The following is an 18,843-nucleotide window of genomic DNA, read 5'->3' as shown; positions in this document are numbered from 1 at the left end:
TACAAAAATATAAAAACTGTGAACATTAGATTATATAGTTTTGATCCATTTTTGATGCCACAACACACTGCTAAAATTTTAATCGAAATCTTAATATGAATTCTTATATTAAATTGATATAAATTCTGTATATTTACTATATTACTATATATTTAAAGTGGGCATTGCCTTTAAAAAGAGAAAAGTCTCAATCTTTCTCTTTTTTTTCCTCCCTCTCTTCTTCCATCTCCATCTGTTTATACAGAAAGAGGTTGGCTGGCCTTATTCGATACCTCTTGGAAGACTCATGAACGATCATTTATTTAATTAAGTAAATCACGACAGTTTTAACCCTGGAATATGCCCTATAGAGTTTCTGCCACAAAATACATCTCAGTGAAACATTGTCACCTAAAATTTGTAGCATCTGTTTGGTGAGTGTTGATTTGGGGCTCATACTGGATATTATGTTTTTCTTGTTCATCCTGTCTTAGTCCATACGGCATGCCTTTCTCCATCTGCAGTGAGCAGTCTTTCATGTTGATATTTCAGTTTTTTTAAAAAAATTTATTTATTCAAGAGAGAGCATGTGTGCGTGTGAGAGAGAGCATGCAAGCAGGGGGAAGGGCAGAGGCAGAGGCGAGGAAGAGAGAGAATCTCAAGCAAACCCCTTGCTGAGAATGGAGCCCAACACAGGGCTCACTCTCATGACATGAGCCAAAACCAAGAGCTGGACACTTAATTCATAAGTGAACAAAATGTGTGACTTGATTTTTGGTTTTTGGTTTTGATTTAAGCTGGACTCCCCTTCTGTCCTGCTAAAGTATAATTTTCAAAAGGCTGAATATTTATGACTCTCAGGCAAATATACTATGAACACGTCAAAGATTTTATTTACTCAAGGAGGAAAGAAATAAGGCGATAAACTGGTCTAAAGAGCATTTGAGGGACGCCTGGGTGTCTCAGTGGTGGACCGTCTGCCTTCAGCTCAGGTCATGAACCCGGGGTCCTGGGATCGAGTCCCACATCAGGCTTCCTGCAGGGAGCCTGCTTTTCCCTCTGCTTGTGTCTCTGCCTCTCTCTCTGTGTCTCTCATGAATATATAAAATCTTTATTTATTTGTTTTTATTTATTTTATTTTTAAAGATTTTATTTATTTATTTATTTATTTATTTATTTATTTATTTATTCGCTGGACTCGATCCCCGGTCTCCAGGATCACACCCCAGGCTGAAGGCGGCACTAAACCGCTGCGCCACCTGGGCTGCCCTATATAAAATCTTAAAAAAAAAAAAAAAAGCATTTGAGAATCTATATACACACAGACATACACATAAAGGGATTTTAGGACAAGATTTCTCAGATATTACCTTCTTACCTTCAACCAGAAAATTTGTTTACGTTTCTGAGACAGAAATCTACAAGATACCTTTGCCCCTATAGGGTTGTAAACTAGCCCAGTTGATAGAAAGTCAAGCCCAGTACTGCATTGAGAGAAAACCCTGGGGATCCCGGGTGGCTCAGCAGTTTAGCGCTGCCTTCAGCCCAGGGCGTGATCCTGGAGTCCTGGGATCGAGTCCTGCGTCGGGCTTCCTGCATGGAGCCTGCTTCTCCCTCTGCCTGTGTCTCTGCCTCTCTCTCTCTCTTTCTCTCTGTGTCTCTCATGAATAAATAAATAAAATCTTAAAAAAAAAAAAAAAGAAAACCCTGCAATTTCTTTTTCCTGTTTTCAAGTTCTAATTTTTGTGATACCCATACTCTTAATGCTCTTCATTTTGGTGTGTCCATATTCCCCTGCCTACTCTCACTCCCTTGGTGATCTCGTTCTCCTATAGTGTGGCTACAAATAACATCAATATTCTGATAACTCCTGTATTTATATCTATAGCTTAGACCTGTTTTCTGAACTTCGACTCATTATCCACCTGCCTATGGTACTGTGTCCTTAGATACCTAATGGGTAGTTTAAAACTAATACATCTAAAACAAATCATCTGGTTTTCCTTTTTGTAAAAAACTCACTTCAAGTACAACCCTCATCTCTGAATAATGGCTGCTCTGTTCTTCCATATGATCAGAAGTTATCAGCACCTTATTTTCTCATACTCCACAGGCAATTCTGCAGGAAACACTAATCCATCTCCAAAATATATCAGAATCTAATTACTTCTTACCACCTCCACTGCTACCACCTTTTATATTATTAGGTATGTCCCTGCAGAGGGCTGAGCTCCAGAGACACAACTTGCCCAAATAAAGCAGAGCTTTGATTTATCCAAGGGTAAATTAGTAGTTCTCTAAACCTGAATATACAAACCAGAAAAGCTCTCCAGAGAATCCATTCTGCTGAAAAGTTCAATAAGTGGTGTTATTGAACATCATTTCTTTGATTTATAATTACTATGTAGCTATTCCTAATATCCCCAAGCACATATGAAAACAACTTCCTCTATTTAAGTATGTTGTGAATATTCTTTTTTTTTCAAATTTTTTCTATTCATTTATGTAAATGATAATGCTCACTGTTCAAAATAATTGATTTCTCTGATATATGCGTCATTCTCAAGGAACCTGAAATATGCTGATGCTGTATATATGTATGTATGTATGTGGAAAGGCTCTGCCTTTGTTCGCTGGGACTGCCATAGCCATGTACCACCAAGTAGGTAGCTTAAACAATGGAAACTTATTTTCTCACAATTCTGGAGGCTAGACATCTGAGTTTAAGGTGTTGGCAGGGTTGGTTTCTTCTAGAGGCCTCTCTCCTGGGCTTCGATGGCCATCTTCTCTCTGTGTCTTCACATGGTCTTGTCCCTATGTCTGTCTGTGTCTTAATCTCTTCTTATAAGGACATCCGTCATGTTGGATTAGGGCCTACCCACATGACTTCATTTTTATCATAACTACCTCTTTAAAGCCCCATCTGCAAATTTTCAGGTACCGTGGGCTAGAACTTCAGCAGATGAATTTGTAGAGGGGAAAGCACAGTTCATGTCATAACACTCTTGCTTTGACAATGGACACAAATTTCATGCTCACTTAGGTATCTGACACAAACGTCAGTGAGTTTGAATCACTAACCTGAATTATCAAGATTCTAAAATAAGAGAATTCAGGCCCAGCCTGAGGGTACCCTTCCCTTGGGGTACCCTTTGGGTCTGAGGCATGTGCTACTCTCAGTCAAGCAAATGAGTACAGTACATTGGTTTGTATCTTTCTCTTGATTCAAAAGAGATTAAAAGATATTGAAAAATAGAAATAAAATGGCATCAGCAAGAAGTCATCTCTCGCAAGTGGTGGTGAAGGACTACACCTTGCACTTGTGAAAACTATTGCGTTTTGTTTCCATGATATATTGTAGATACCAATTTTATTCCCAAATAATTCAGCAAATAATTAACATAAAATTGAGATTTTCCATTTTGTAGTCTTTTTTTCTCTGTTAAGCAGAAAATCTAGAAGAGTTCTGTAGTTAGAGATAATAGGCTAAATCAAAGAAGAAGAAAGTAGTTATGATTTTTGAAATCGCTAATTGAAGCTTTAAGTGTCTGGCAGTGTTCTAGTGCTTTGGGGCTGAAATCTGCTCAGTTCCTTATTTTCCTTTGTCAGCTGTGTTCACCATGGTAACTTTAGTAAAACTCCCTTCCTAAATGTTTTCCCTCTGAGGTGCAAAGCACCTTCTTAAAGAAGAAGGCTGACAACCTGGTAGGAGTGGGTGTTTGAAAAATAAATGGAAAGTATTCTGCTTTCTTCATAATTGCTGTGGGTGGAAGGAGGTGAGGAAATTATTGAGGGGATAAGGTTGGATGAAGGAAATGCTTTGTTTTGGGCTAAGAATCTGATTGTTGAGGCAGAAAATTAATTTAAAATATGCGAGGGAAACTTTTCCTATTCACAAAATTTCCTTATTTCTCATCTCAGAATTTGGACAAACTTTGCCCATACAAATTCATGATCCATTTTGGAATATGGATTTTGTATGGGACAAATTTAGCCAGTACCCAATGCAGTGAATCCTGCTTGGGGCCAGTTTCTCCATAAAATATGGGGGCAGTAGAAATGCAAGTTCTCAGACTTAGTCATACATTGGAATCAGCTGGAGATGTTTAGAAAATGCCAATGCCAGAGCCCTATCTGGTGATTATTTAAGGTGTAGAGTGATATCCAGATATGATTCTTATGTACTCAAGGCAATTTCAATGTCTAGTAAGAATTGAGAATCACTGTATTTATGGATTTCAAAGGGCCTTTCCAACTCAAACACTTTTTTTTTTTTTTAATTAAAGAGAGAGCAAGTGAGTGGACAGGTTTATGCAGGGGTAGGAGCAGAGGAAGAGGAAGAGAAACCCCAGAAGACTCCATGATGAGCACAGATTGTAACACAGGGCCCAATCCCAAGATTCTGAGGCCACCACTCGAGCTGAAACCAACAGTAGGTCACCCAACCAACGGCCCCCCAGGTGCCCCTCCGACTCCACCATTCTAAGGCACTCACATACAAATTGACTTCAACAGAGCTTGACTCTGATAGGACTGTTAATTAGGTACCTTTGCTTTCAAATTTGTAATATTTCTTTCTGTTCAGGCTTCAGGAAAGAAAGGCCTTTTAATTTAGGAACTTAGCATCTTTATTTTTGTTTATCCACTTTTTTTCAGATAAGCCCAAGTCTTATCAGTGTTCAGTGCAGAAGTAACATCTTCACTTTCGAAACACATTGGTTTTCAAAGAGTTTTATAGCTTAAAGATGGCTCAAAAAGCATTAACTTGATTCAATATAATTTTTGTGTGTGAGGGGGTGGCCAAGACAAAGTCAACCATAGATTCTCAGATGACTCTAAACTTGCGGCATAGTGGATAATTTTCCTCTTTAGGAACAGTGGTTCTTGTTCCTGATGGCACTTTAGGATTGCCTGGGAAGCTTTTAAAAAACCCTCATGCCCAGACTGCATCCTAGACCAAGTCAATCTTCCCAGATAATTCCAAAGGGGAGCCCTGATTGAGAATCCCTTGCTCTGGAATGAAGCTGTGTAGGCAAATGGTAACAAGCAACCGGCCAATGATGGAATGCTGAGCGTGTTACCATCTCCTTCATTAGCAACAGCACCTTCTTGTCCCTTGTGGGATGATTCTTCTTCTGCTAAAATCACCATGCGATCTCTTCTTTTAAATGTTCGGCATTATTAGATTTAACGATTTCTACTGAAGATGGCAATGGAAACACTCCCTTCCTAAGTTGATGAATAAAATCTAGGCCAGTCTTCTCACAGAGCCCTTTGAATAGGATTTAAATAGTGGATAAAAGAAAAATAAAACAAACACATTTTTTAGGAAATGAATTTGTTAGGTCAAATTACGACTCAAAAAGACTCAGCGATGTACTTTTATTAAGTTTTTGGTTTATTGTTTCCTGGTAAGTAAAAATGCATTTCAGCATTACTCCCCTGTGATTATGAATATTGTGATTTTCACTGCAAAATGAAGGAGCCCAGAGTGTCAATACTGTAGTATCAAATGTGTGCTTAATTGTCATTCTGGAGCTTGGTTCTGGTGTCTCCCCAAAGCCTATAAATCATTATCAAACAGGAAAATCAAGTAATTAAGCTCTCTGGCCTGAATCTTATCTATACTCTCTAAATATATGCTCAGCATAAAAAAGTATTCACTCATATGGCTATTTAAACCCCCTAATAATGAACTTGCATCAGGGAAATGATTTGCTAATGCTTTCTCAAACAGAGGGAGTAAAGGAGCTGATTTCTTCCCAATCAAACATGCCAAATCCACTGTTTTTTTCAGTGGCCTGAACAGAAAGCCAAGGCTGATGTATGTGGAAGAGGGTGATAAAAGTATTAGTAGGAGTTAGTAAAAACAAACAAGAAAGTTGCCTTCACAAATTACATCTGAGATCTTCTTGAGATGAGTCCAAGGCATGTTGCAAATTCATTAGTTTATCAGTTGTCTTTCATCTTTAAAATCACACAAAACAAGCAATTATTTAGAATGAAATAACTGATTTAATATTCATGGACTTGAGAAAACTTGAATTTAAATTCAGGCTGGGATCTGAATTAGCACCAACCGAATACAGAAAGAAGTCAATATACATGCACAAATTAGTTTTAATAACATATATGGTTAAGATATATTTCTTTTACTCGATATACTTGAAGGACCACTTTTGGAGTTAAAACTTATTTGTATTAGTTGGCTGGGCATGATACAGGCTGGACGCCCCGTAGCTCCAGGGCCTTGGCAAAATTGACCTCCAGTGGCTTGCCCGTGCCTTTGGTGAGCCTCAGAGACCGGATGCAACCTCGAAACCTAACGTTGGTCGTCAGACCAAACTGGTTGAGGCCATCTGAAAAACAAAGCAAAAAGCGCTCAGCTTTGACATGCAGCTTCTGTTTTAAAGGAATTTAAAAAATTTTAATTGTAGTGTAGTACTTGACAGTCAGCATTATATTATTTTCCGGTGTACAATACGGCGATTCAGGAATTCCGGTCTATAACTCAGTGCTCATCAAGGTAAGTGCGCTCCTCATCCTGTTCCTCTATTTCACCCATCCCCACCCACCTCCTCTCTGATAACCATCCGTTTAATCTCTAGAGATAAGAGTCCAAATTTTTGGTTTTTGGTCCCCGCCCCTTCGTGCATTTGTTTTGTTGTTTCTTAAATTCCACATATGAGTGAAGTCATATGGTTGTCTTTCTCTGACTGGCTTATTTTGTTTAGCATTATACAATCTCCATCTATTTGTGTTGTCACAAATGGCAGGATTTCATTCTTTTTTAATGGTGGAATAATATTCCATTGTATGTATAACCACATGTTTATCCATGCATCTATTTATGGACACGGGCTGCTGCCTATCTTGGCTACTGTAAATAATGCTGCAACAAACATAGGGATGCATGTATCCCTTCAAATTACTGTTTCATATCCTTTGTGTATATACCCAGGAGTGTGATTATTGGATGTAGGGTTCTATTTTTAATTTTTTGAAGAACTTCTCTACCCTCTCACAGCAGCTACAGCTACACCAGCTCGCATTCCCACCAAGAGTGCACGAGGGCTCCTTTTACTCTGCATCTTCACTAACACTTGTTGTTTCTTGTGTTTTTGGATTTTAGCCCTTCTGACAGGTGTGAGGTGATACCTCCTTTTAGTTTTGATTTGCATTTCCCTGATGATGAGTGATGTTGAGCATCTTTTCATGTGTCTGTTGGCCATCTGGATGTCGTCCTTGGAGGAATGTGTGTTCATGTCTTCTGCCCATTTTTTATTGGATTGTTTGTTTCTGGGGTGTTGAGTTGTCCTACTTTTTTTTTATATATATTTCAGATACTAACCCTTTATTGGGTATGCCATTTGTAAATATCTTTTCCCATTCAGTAGGTTGTCTTTCAGTTTTGTTGGCTGTTTCCTTTGCTGTGCAGAGCTCTTTATTTTGATATAGTCTCAATAGTTTATTTTTGCTGTTGTTTACCTTGACTCAGGAGACACAGACTTTTAGAAAAATGTTGTTATGGCCAAAGTCAGAGAAATTACTGCCTGTGCTGTCTTCTGGGATTTAACGGTTTCAAACCTTACATTTAGGTCCTTAATCCATTTTGAAGGTTTTGTTGGTGTAAGAAAGTGGTCCGGTTTCATTCTTTTGCATGTTGTTGCCCAGTTTTCCCAACACCATTTGTTGAAGAGTCTGTCTTTTTCCCATTACATATTCTGGCCTCCTTTATTAAATAGTATTTGACCTTAAGGTGGGATTATTTTCTAAGCTTTCTATTCTGTTCCACTGATCAATGGGTCTATTTTTGTGCCAATAGCATATTGTTTGTACAAATCAACTTTGTAATTATGACTTGAAATTTGAAATTGTGATGCCTTCAGCTTTGTGTTTCTTTTTCAAGATTGCTTTGGCCATTTGAAATCTTATGTGGTTTTATACAAATTTTAGGACTTTTGAGTTCTGTGAGAAATACAGTTGGAATTTTTTTTTAATTTATTTATGATAGTCACACACAGAGAGAGAGAGAGAGAGAGGCAGAGACATAGGCAGAGGGAGAAGCAGGCTCCATGCACCGGGAGCCCGACGTGGGATTCGATCCCGGGTCTCCAGGATTGCGCCCTGGGCCAAAGGCAGGCGCTAAACCGCTGCGCCACCCAGAGATCCCTACAGTTGGAATTTTGATAGGGATTGCATTAAACCTGAAGATTGATTTGGGTAGTATGGACATTTTAAAGTCTTCATGTTTGTTTGTGACATTTTCAATTTCCTTTGTTAATGTTTTATAGTTTTCAGACTATAGGTCTTTCATCTCTTTGGCTAAATTTATTCGAAGGTGTTTTATTTTTTATACAATTATAAATTGGGTTGTTTTCTTTCTCTTTTGGCCACTTCATCATGAGTGTATAGAAATGCAGTGGATTTCTGTACATTGATTTTCTATTGTGACCTTACTGAATGCCTTATCAGTTCTAGTCGTTTTTTGGTGGAATTTAGGGTTTTCCATATATAGGTATCATGTCATCTGCAAATAGTGAAAATTGTGCTTCTTCCTAACCAATCTGGATGGTTTTCATTGCTTTTATCTTACCTGATGGCTATGGCCAGAACTTCTAGTACCATACTGAATAAAAGTGGTAAGAGTGGACATTCTTGTATTGTTTTTGACCTTAGTGGAAAAGCTCTCAGTTTTTTACCATTGAGTGTGATGTTATTTGTGGGTTTTTCTCATATGGCCTTTATTATGTTGAGGTATGTTCCCTCTAAACCTACTTAGTTGAGTTTTTTTTCATGAATGGATGTTGTACTTTGTCAACGTTCTATGAAGCCAGGATTACCAAAACCAGAATAAGACTCTACAAAAAAAGAGAACTACAGGCCAATTTCTCTGATGATTCCATCAGAATGATTCCATCATGAATGGATGTTGTACTTTGTCAAATGCTTTTTCTGCATGTATTGAAATGATTCTATGATTTTTATCCTTTCTCTTGTGATGTGATGTATTATGCTGATTGGTTTGTGATTGGTTTGCGATTATTAAACCACCCTTGCATCCAAGGATTAAATCCTACTTGATCATGGTGATTTTTCTGTTAATGTATTGTGGATTCAGTTTGCTAGTATTTTGTTGAGGATTTTTATACTTACATCAGAGAAATTGGCCTGTGGTTCTCTTTTTTGGTAGAGTCTTATTCTGGTTTTGGTAATCCTGGCTTCATAGAATGAATTTGGAAGTTTTCCTTCCTCTTCTATTTTTTGAACAGCTTGAGGAGAATATGTATTGATTCTTCTTTAAATGTTTGGTAGAATTCACCTATGAAGCCATCTGGTCCTAGACTTTTGTTTGTTGTGAATCTTTTGATAACAGATTCAATTTCATTCTCAGTAATTGGTCTGTTCAAATTTTCTCTTTCTTCCTGATTCAGTTTTGTTATATTTGTTAGGTTATATGTTTCTAAGAATTTAGCACTGGGTGTTATGCTATATGTTGGCAAACTGAACTCCAATAAAAAAAAATGTACAAAAAAAGAAAAAGAAAGAAATAGAGAAAGAAAGAAAAAAAAGAATTTATTTATTCTACGTTGTCCAGTTTGTTGGCATATATTTTTCATAATATAAGTTGTTTTTTCTCCTTTCATTTCTGATTTTTAGTTCTCTTTCTCTCTCTCTCTCTCTCTTTCTCTCTCTGTGTGTGTCTCTCTCTTTTAAATCTGACTGGAGGTTTATCAATTTTGTTCATCTTTTCAAAGAATCAGTTCCTGGTTTCATTAATCTGTTCTATTGTTTTTTTAAATTTAAGCTTCTATTTCATTTATTTCAGTGTTAATCTTTGTCACTTCTTCTGACGGTTTCAGGTTTGTTGTTCTTTTTCTAGTTCCTTTAGGTGTAAGATTTATGTTGTTTATTTAAGATTTTTCTTGATTCTTGAAGTAGACCTGTATTGCTCTCTACCTCCTCCTTAGGACCACTTTTGCTATATCGCAAAGATTCGGGAACATTGTGTTTTCATTTTCATTTGTCCCAGTATTTTCTGATTTCCTTTTTGATTTCTTGGTTGACCCATTCATTGTTTATTAGCATGTTATTTAATCTCCATGTATTTATAGTCTTTCCAGACTTTTTCTTATAGTTGATTTCCAGTTTCAGTGCATTTTGGTCAGAAAATATGCATGGCATGGCTGGGATCTTTTTAAATTTGTTGAGGCTTGTTTGGTGGGCTAATATGTGATCTCTATTCTAGAGAATGTTCCATGTGCACTTGAAAAGAATGTGTATCCTGCTTTCTGGGATGGAATGTTCTGAATGGATCTGTTTAATCCATCTTGTCTAGTATGGCATATAAAGACCCTCTTTCCTTGTTGATTTTCTGCTTAGATTATCCATCCATTGATGTAAGTGGGGTGTTAAAGTCCCCCACTGTTATTGCATTATTATTGATTAGTTCTTTATATTTGTTACTAAATTTTAAATTTGGTGGAATTTAGGGTTTTCCATATATAGGTATCTGGTTGCATAAATATTTACCATTGTTATATCTTCTTGTTGAATTGTCCCTTTAGTATCATATACTGTCCTTGTCTCCTATTACAATCTTTTGTTTTAAAGTCTATTTTTGTCTGATATAAGTATTGCTGCCTGGCTTCCTTTTCCTATCTATTTGCATGACAAATGTTTCTCCATTCCCTCACTTTTGATCTGCAGGTGTCCTCACTTCTCAGATAAGTCTCTTGTAGGCACAGCATTTGGCTGGGTCTTGTTTTGTTATCCATTCTGTCACCTGATGTCTTTTGATTGGAACATTTAGTCCATTTACATTCAAAGTAATAACTGATAGGTATGTATTTATTGCCATTTTTTTATTTGCTTTGTGGTTGTTTTAGAGATCTTCTCTGTTCATTTCTTCCCTTGCTCTCTTCTCTCACCATAAGTTGGTTTTCTTTAGTGATATCTTGGAATCCTTTCTTTTTATATTTTGTGGATCTATTATTAGTTTTTGTTCTGCAGTTACTTAGGTTTGTATATAACATCTTCTTCATACTGCAGCCTATGTTAAATTGATGGTCACTTAAATTTAAATCCATTTTTCACTCCTCTCCTCTCCACATTTTAGATAGATGGTGTCATACTTTACATCCTCTCATTTTGTGAATCCCTTGACTACTTTTTACAGATACACTTATTTTTACTTTGTGCTTCCTACTTTTCTCACTCTTACTGATGGTCTTTCCTTTCCACCCAAAGAGTTCCACTTAACATTTCTTGGAGGGCTGGTTTTCTGGTCATGAACTCCTTTAACTTTTGTTTGTCTGGGAAACTCTTTATCTCTCCTATTCTGAATAATAGGAGAGATTTTTATTATTAATTATCATTATTATTTTTTATTATTAATTATTAATAATAGAAGAGATGATCTTACCAGATAGAATATTCTTAGATGAAGATTTTTTTTTCTCTTTTAGCACTTTGAATATATTATTCTCTACCTTCTGGCTTGCCAAGTTCCTGCTGAAAAATTTGCTGAGAGCCTAATGGGTTTCCCTTGTATATAACTGTGTTCTTTTCTCACAGTGCTTTTAAATTTCTTTTTGTATCACTACTTTTTGCCATTTTGATTACTGTGTGTTTTGATGTGAACTCCTTTGGTTGATTTTGTTGGGGATCTTTGTGTCTCCTGGATCTGAATTTCTGTTTCCTTCCCTAGTCTTGGGATGTTTTCAGCTAGTATTTCTTCAAATAAATGTTCTGCCTCATTTTCTCTCTATTCTTCTGGGATCCCTATAATGTGAATATCATTACACTTGATGGAGTCACTGAGTTCTCCAAGTCTGTTCTCCTTTTGCATAATTTTTTCCCTCTCCTCCACTCAGGTTGATTACTTTCCATTACTCTGTACTCCAGGTTACTGATTTGTTCTTCTGCTTCCTCTAATCTGCTATTTATTTCATCTAGTTTATTTTTAGTTTCAATTGTTGTGTTCTTCATGTCTGATTGGTTCTTTTTTTATCTTTTTGTTAAGAGTCTTATTGACGTTCTCTACTCTTTCCACTCTTTTCTCAAGGCCAATGAGGATCTTTATGATCATTACTTTAAATTCTCTATCAGGCATATTTAGCTATGATTTGCTTAGTTCTCTTGCTGTAATTTTGTCCTGTTCTTTTACTTGGGACATTTTCCTCTGTTTCCTCATTTTGTCTAACTCTATGCATTTGGTTCTCTGTGTTAAAGTCTCTTGCTCTTAAAAGTAGTGAGTGGGTGTGCACTTTTTACAAGGTAGAGCTGGTCATCTGCCAGAAGGATTGTGCCAGTGTCACTGAGACCAGGCCAATCTGCAAAATGCACATGAGCAGCATGCACAGTTTTAACAAGGTGCACATGCTGTCTGTGAGAGATGACCAGCTGCTGCTACTGGAATAGAGGCCCTCCAAAGCACAAGGTTGGGAGATGCAGTGTTGGCAAGGTTTGTACTGGTCTTCTGTGCACAGTCAGGACTAGAGTGGGCCAAGCTGGAGGGGGTGGGGCTTGGTGTAAGCAAGTCAGGTAATGAATGTTGGGACTGCACTGGTTCCTGCAGGTGACCGTGTGTTTGTGCTGGGAGGTAGAGGAGGGAAACAGTAGTTGATGGCTTCTTTGCTCCTGGAGGAGTCTCCTAGGAATCTCTGTCTCTCTGGGACAGTAATTAACTCCCTCCTATATGCCCCAGGTATTTTTCAAATTGTGCTTCTCTGCTGTTTGTCCACAGGCTGTTTGTTGTGCTCTGTCTTTACAGATGGGGACACAGTTTCTTATCATCATTCTGGCTCTCTTAGAGCCAAGTCTGCTGATTTTTAATGTTCTAGGCTTTAAGTCCTGCTGGTTGTAAGAACTCCCAAATTTGGCCCCTCTGCTTTTCAAAGCCAAATGTTATAGAGACCTGTCTTCCGCATGCATTCTGATCCCATTATGATTGTCTATTTCTCTCCTCTTTCCACACCCCTGGCTGTTTCATTTCTGTCAATGGCCTGTGGTCCTTTAGCTCCTCACTGCATCTGAGCCCTTCCTACCCTCTCCTCTACATTTAGTTGTGGAGTTTTTTCTTCCTGTCTTCAGGTCATTTTCTGGGTTATTTACACTGATGAGTGTGTTATCTAGTTGTGTCTTTGGGAGGAGGTGAGCTTAGAGTCCTCTCTGCCATCTTCCCTGAAAGTGTTCGAAGAGCATATTTACAAGTCAGCTGTTACCTCGAGGTTAAATCGGAAGGCTGTTTTTTTTTTTTTTTTTCCTGGAAGGCTGTTTTAAGTAAAGTTCGTGATTTTGTTCTTAGCCTTGCTGACAATTAAACTTGTAGCATTTCTATTGTTATATATCCTGAAATTTGGAGTCATGTAGAATGATACATTTTAAGATAGGAATTTGGTTTGGAATGAACAAATTTACAGCTGTGTTATATTATGGAATTTAATGAAAGAATTCAATTGATCAAATACTTTACTGAATTAGGGCATGGACGTTTAATGGTGACTTTACTATTTTACATTGTAAAAATACATCTTAAAAGATTAAGCTGGTTAAAAACTCATACAAAATTTTTGTTGTTGTTGTTAAGGAGACTCCATTCTTTCAGCAGGCCTAGGAGGTGCTAGCTATGATCTCATTTTATAGACTGTGAGTGGGGAAATAGGATATCTCCAGAGCATCTTGGGGGTTATCCTGATTGAAGCAGAAATAGGTCCTTTTCAAACTCAGAAGCAACTTTGGAAAGAGGAGCTGTGAATTGGTCCCCATTGCTCCTATATGTTTTCCTCCATTAACCACTGCTGAATATATATATTTTGCTTGTTTTGTTAGGCAGAGGAGCTTTACGTAAATGGGAATGACAGTTTCTCTTGCCAACATGCTGAAAGACCATTCCAAGTGTGTGTTATTACAGTATTTATAAAGAGGCGGTTGGGCCATTTCTCATCAAGTTGGGCACTCTTGTTTATGGGCACTTTAGGTAACTGTGGTTTATGTGCTACACTTAATGTGCTGGACAGGGATTCTGAATGCAGATTTATTGCTTGGGTTTCTTTGTAATATAAATATAAACTCCATAATAACCTAAAGGGGAAATTAGCTTGTTTAACCCAATGATTTCCAGAACTTGAGGAAATAAGTTCCATTACATTTTATGATTCCTCTGGTATATTAATTTTCAAAAAATCAGAAAGAACACCAATGCTGGCCTTCATCGCTGTTAAATGCCTCATATCTTTTATAAGCCAAATTCATTTCCTCTAGCCTCCATCTCCCCATGAATGAAACTTTGGGGGCTACCCTGTAAAGTTCGGTCCCAGTTGGTTTATATAAGTAATATGCTCATTTTACACACTGGAAGTTTCAGGTAAGGTGTTATTTATGGGAGTAGATGTTAAAGCTAGGAAGTGTACTTATGCACACATTCATGGACATAGTTATACAAATAAATTTAAATACACTAACAACAAAGAAATTCTTATGGAGTAGATAAGGCTCACCTGGGAAACCTCCAACAAACACAGGGTCATTTGTATCAGCTGATGTGGATGCTTGGTTTGGGCTCTGGGCTTCCACCTGCTTCCCATCTACTGTCAGCTCAATGCGGTGTTTGATCTTGTTGGCTGTGACTTTATGCCACTGTCCGTCACACAGATGCCCCGGGATCCCAGCATCATAGACAGCAGTGAATCGGCCGGCACCATTGTCCACATGAAACATAAGCTAGAAAGTAGGAAGTGGAACAGTCACAGATGGTTTCATTAGACAGGTATCGTGATGGTTCACATAGCAAAAAATGTTATGTTTGTAGGAAGGGCATCAGCTGGAATGGTTTAGAAATGAACATATCTGGGGCATTTTAAAAATTAAAAAGAGTTTGCAGAAATTAAAATACAAATTTAATAACCAGGAGTCACAAAGTATATTCTTTGCTTCTGGGCATTGTTGGGAGCAAGAGACAAGGTGTGTGAAACTAGTAATAATTCCATGTTCAGAAAATGCGATATATAATTTGAGGCTGGCTGACCAAAAAGGTACCTCATATACACCGGGACAAATCCTAGCATGGATCTTTATAGAGTGTGAGAGTCCTTAGTGAACCCTATAAAATTTCTTAAAAGATGTTTAGAGTGATTCATTAATTCGATTCACAAATTCATTTTAGAGGATTATTTTTTTTTAAATGTAAGCTTTTGATATTTTAATTGCATGTATTCTTTTTTTTTTTTCCTTCATGGATTCCATTTTATATGCAGGATGGAGAATAACATAAATTACTTTCTTGGGCAGGCTTGATGTGTCACAGGTGCCAAAGACTTTGAGCCAGAAGGCCAGTTAAATTCTTAACAATGAAGAACTTAGATTGGAAGTTCATGTCTAAATGAGAAAAATCTGTTTTCAGTAACATGGAACAGTCCCTGAAATTTGAGATGACAGAGTTCTTTTTGAAGCTGATGAAGGAAAGAAACATATTGAAACATTAAAAACAGTCAGTCTGGCAACACATTTGACAAGGGAATAGGAGAGACGTAGGGGTTTTGAAAAGAAGATGAAACACTGCAATAGGTAAAAAGTTTGTAAACTAAATGGTGATGTGAGTACTAAGATTTTACTATATTGGGTGGAGTTTGTAAGAGCAGGACTTGGGGAGAAATACAATGCATTGTAATGGAACTTGATCCTCAGCAAACTGATAGTAGTGGTTATTCGCAGGTGATGGGGCGAGGCTGACTCTGACGCTGTGTAGTGAACGTGTCTGAAAACGTGGCAAAGCCATGAGCTGCTGCCGATCTGTTTCCCACTTTTGCCTCCATACTCCTGGAGCTTTTTGCTTCATTGCCTTTGGTGATGGTTTGAAGGCCGGAGGGAGAGACGAGGCAACAGAAAGCATATTTGAGGTCACTGCGTGGTCTTCCCCCTTGGGAGGCCACAGCACCGTAGAGCGGACACAGGCCCAGAGATGGAGCGGGATTCCTACTGAAGAGCCCGAGGGAAAACCTGGGTAACTTCTTGCTTTGCCTGCCTCTTTCCCTGCTGCCTGTAGTTCACAGGCTATTCACGGGTCATCTCAGTGCAGGATGCTGCTCCTGGGCAGGCAGGGACTGGATGGGTGTTTAGAATTAGCTTGTCCATGGTAAGCCAACGGACACAATTTATTATACTAATATAAATTTATTATGAATTGGCACTTTTTTTGGAAATGGTAGCAGGATGTTTTTAAATCAACATCTAGAACTGACACGTTAGCTAGCCACCTTGACTTCGGAGAAGTGCCTACTGTGTGAGAAGAGGCAAAGGCTGAGTTTAGACAGTCCAGGCCCCCCTCCTCTTTTTCCATTGGGATCTATAGTTTTACATACAACGTATTCACAAAGAGAGAATATCGGTGTACTTTTAGCAACACAGTAGAGCTTGAGATCTAAAACCATTTGGCCCATCCTTTGTCAATACAATTGGCTGACTGTAGAATCAGCACATTTAAACTTTACCCTGGTCTACAGAGTAATTGTGCTGAAAACACACAGTAGAGACAATCTAGAAGGATGAAAAGATGCAATCTAGTTTCTCCCAACACAGTATCGGCAGGGCTTCACAACAGCAGTTCTTACGTATGGACATGAGGCAATCTGAAGTATTTAGACAGCTGGCACTCACCTTTTCATCAATCATTTCAATACCCATTCCATCCATTTTCTGGCTGCTGATTCCCAGGAGAACTCCAGTGGTTCTAGTTGTGCGAAATTCAAATTCTACAAGAAGGTCCAATCCCACCTTGAACCCACCAACTGTAAAATGAAGATTTTTTTTTAAATTATAGATTAGAGCTGAGGGATTGTGAATTCCAATTTGTACAGTGTAATGAATTTAGATTTCAGCTCAGATATTAATCAGTTATAATAAGTTCCAGACTCTCTTATGGCCTATACTTCCAACAGTGTATCATATAACACACTTCATAGTTTTTGCTTATTTTTTGGTCGCCTTCCCTCCTAGCATGTAAGTTCTGCGAGGAAAATTTTATTCCAGCACTTACCAAAATATCTGGCACCCAGGGAGGTTTAATAAATAGTTGTTGAATAAATAAATGGATGAAAAAACACACACAGAGATTAACTCAAAGAATCTCACAGCAATGTATAATTGTGTTGGAATTCTTACTGTTGGATTAAGTCAAGCATTTCAGTGATTATTCAGTAAGATTTTATGAGGCCACTCGAAGATTATTGTGCCACAGTGATCTGAAAGGGTTCAGAAGTTCCCATTTTATTAATAAAGAAAGGGATTGCAAGTGCAATTTCGAAGGAAAAGATCCTGGGACATAAACAGATTTTCCCAGTTCATCCAGGGAGGTTTCTTCTATAATTTCTTATATTGGGTACATTGATTTATTTAATCTTTTAGGGAGTATTTAAGATATGCCTCTCAGAAACAAAGCCATTTGTTAAGAGTGGGTTAGATCACAAATCAGTGGCATGGAGTATTAAGGAAGAACTCATGGAAATTCTCTGCATGTCTTCTATTTACTAAGCAAGAAATAAATGCTCTGTGTAACTGTGATTGTCTCCAATGAACGGTAGTATCTGTTATGTGAAAAACTTCTTGTTCTACAGAGAACCTTGGTGGGTTTGGATGTGCAAAGGTGGGTTTGGAGCAGATTTTAAGAGAAAAAGAAGCTGAATTGTTCTGCAAAATAAAACAGAAAGTGCGTGTTTTTGTCTCTGAAAGGGAGAGGTAAGGAGGGGAAAGGAACAACATGGGGGCCCCTGGGGGGCTCAGGGTCTGAGCGTCTGCCTTCAGCCCAGGGTGTGATCCTGGGGTACTGGGATCGAGTTCCGCATCGGGCTCCCCGTAGGGAGCCTGCTTCTCCCTCTGCCTGGGTCTCTGCCTCTCTCTGTGTGTCTCTCAGGAATAAATAAATACAATCATTAAAAAGAACAACACGAAGCAGTTCAGCTGAAGACAGAGGTGACCAGCAAAAGCCATGGTGATCTGATGGCTGAAAAGTTTTTTAGGACAAAGATATAAAAGGTTTAAAAGAAGCTGTGTGTTTCCAGCGACGTGACCTCCTGTAAGTGTCCACGTATTGTGTAGACTGTGTTACAGCCTCCGGAGGGACTGGCAGGACTTGTGGGCAGCTGGGGACGTGGCTAAGTTTCTGGTCCGGTTTGATCCAGAACCAGAGAGCCCGGGCAGAAAGGCCTGAACAGTCCGTCTCAAGGTATGATAATGTCTATTCTTGTTATTATATAGAAGATACTTCATATTTTTCTTTCCAAATCGTACATTTGGAAAGAAAATGTGATCCAGGCCTGATCTGGAGATGTTCACTGGGAAGGTGCACATGCGTGAGGTCAGGGAATTGCTACTCACCATCACCATCGATGAGAAACAGGTGCCGGGACGTGTGCACTGGGTGAATGTGTGGGAGGTCGTGGCATGAAGCCTTGCAAGGAATTGAAGAGGGGAAGAAAGAAAAATGCTACCTCATCTCCAGAAAGGTACACAAGGAAAACTGGAAAGTAGATCAATTATGTGCATAAACATATGGGCTTTTTAAAAAAATAATTAATTAATTTATTAGAGAGTGAGACCTCGAATGGGGGGCAGGCAGAGAGAAGTAGACCCTCGGCTGAGCAGGGAGCCCGACGCAGGGCTTGGTCCCAGGACCCTGAGATCATGACCTGAGCCGAAGGAATGACTGAGCCCCCCAGGTGCCCCAACATACGGCCCTTCTTGTAGAATTAAATTCATTTTGCTGTTATTGATCTCTAGGGAAGGAGATGGAATAAGCTCTCCAAATAGCCTTTTACTTTATTTTTTCTATTCGTTTGCCTCAGAATCAGGTACATTAATCTTTGAAGT

At 38.4% G+C, this 18,843-nt stretch overlaps 1 protein-coding gene and 1 long non-coding RNA gene across 2 annotated transcripts in view; one reads left to right on the top strand and one right to left on the bottom strand.

Moving 5' to 3' along the window:
* Window positions 1-18,843, top strand: part of LOC144316951 (uncharacterized) — a 62,074-nt gene that overhangs the window by 30,859 nt on the left and 12,372 nt on the right. The gene's annotated exons all lie outside the window — the stretch shown is intronic.
* LAMA2 (laminin subunit alpha 2) overlaps window positions 5,357-18,843 on the bottom strand; it is a 597,066-nt gene continuing 583,579 nt past the window's right edge. Inside the window, 4 exon segments of the mRNA XM_077902686.1 lie at window positions 5,357-6,257; window positions 6,259-6,338; window positions 14,481-14,703; window positions 16,636-16,766. Coding sequence (XP_077758812.1) covers window positions 6,165-6,257; window positions 6,259-6,338; window positions 14,481-14,703; window positions 16,636-16,766 — 527 coding nt within the window. The 3' untranslated portion in view covers window positions 5,357-6,164.

This window comes from Canis aureus, chromosome 1 (genome assembly GCF_053574225.1).
Source record: "Canis aureus isolate CA01 chromosome 1, VMU_Caureus_v.1.0, whole genome shotgun sequence".
NCBI lineage: Eukaryota > Metazoa > Chordata > Mammalia > Carnivora > Canidae > Canis > Canis aureus.
The sequence above is the reverse complement of the archived record's forward strand: the minus strand, read 5'-3'. Positions and strand labels throughout refer to the sequence as shown.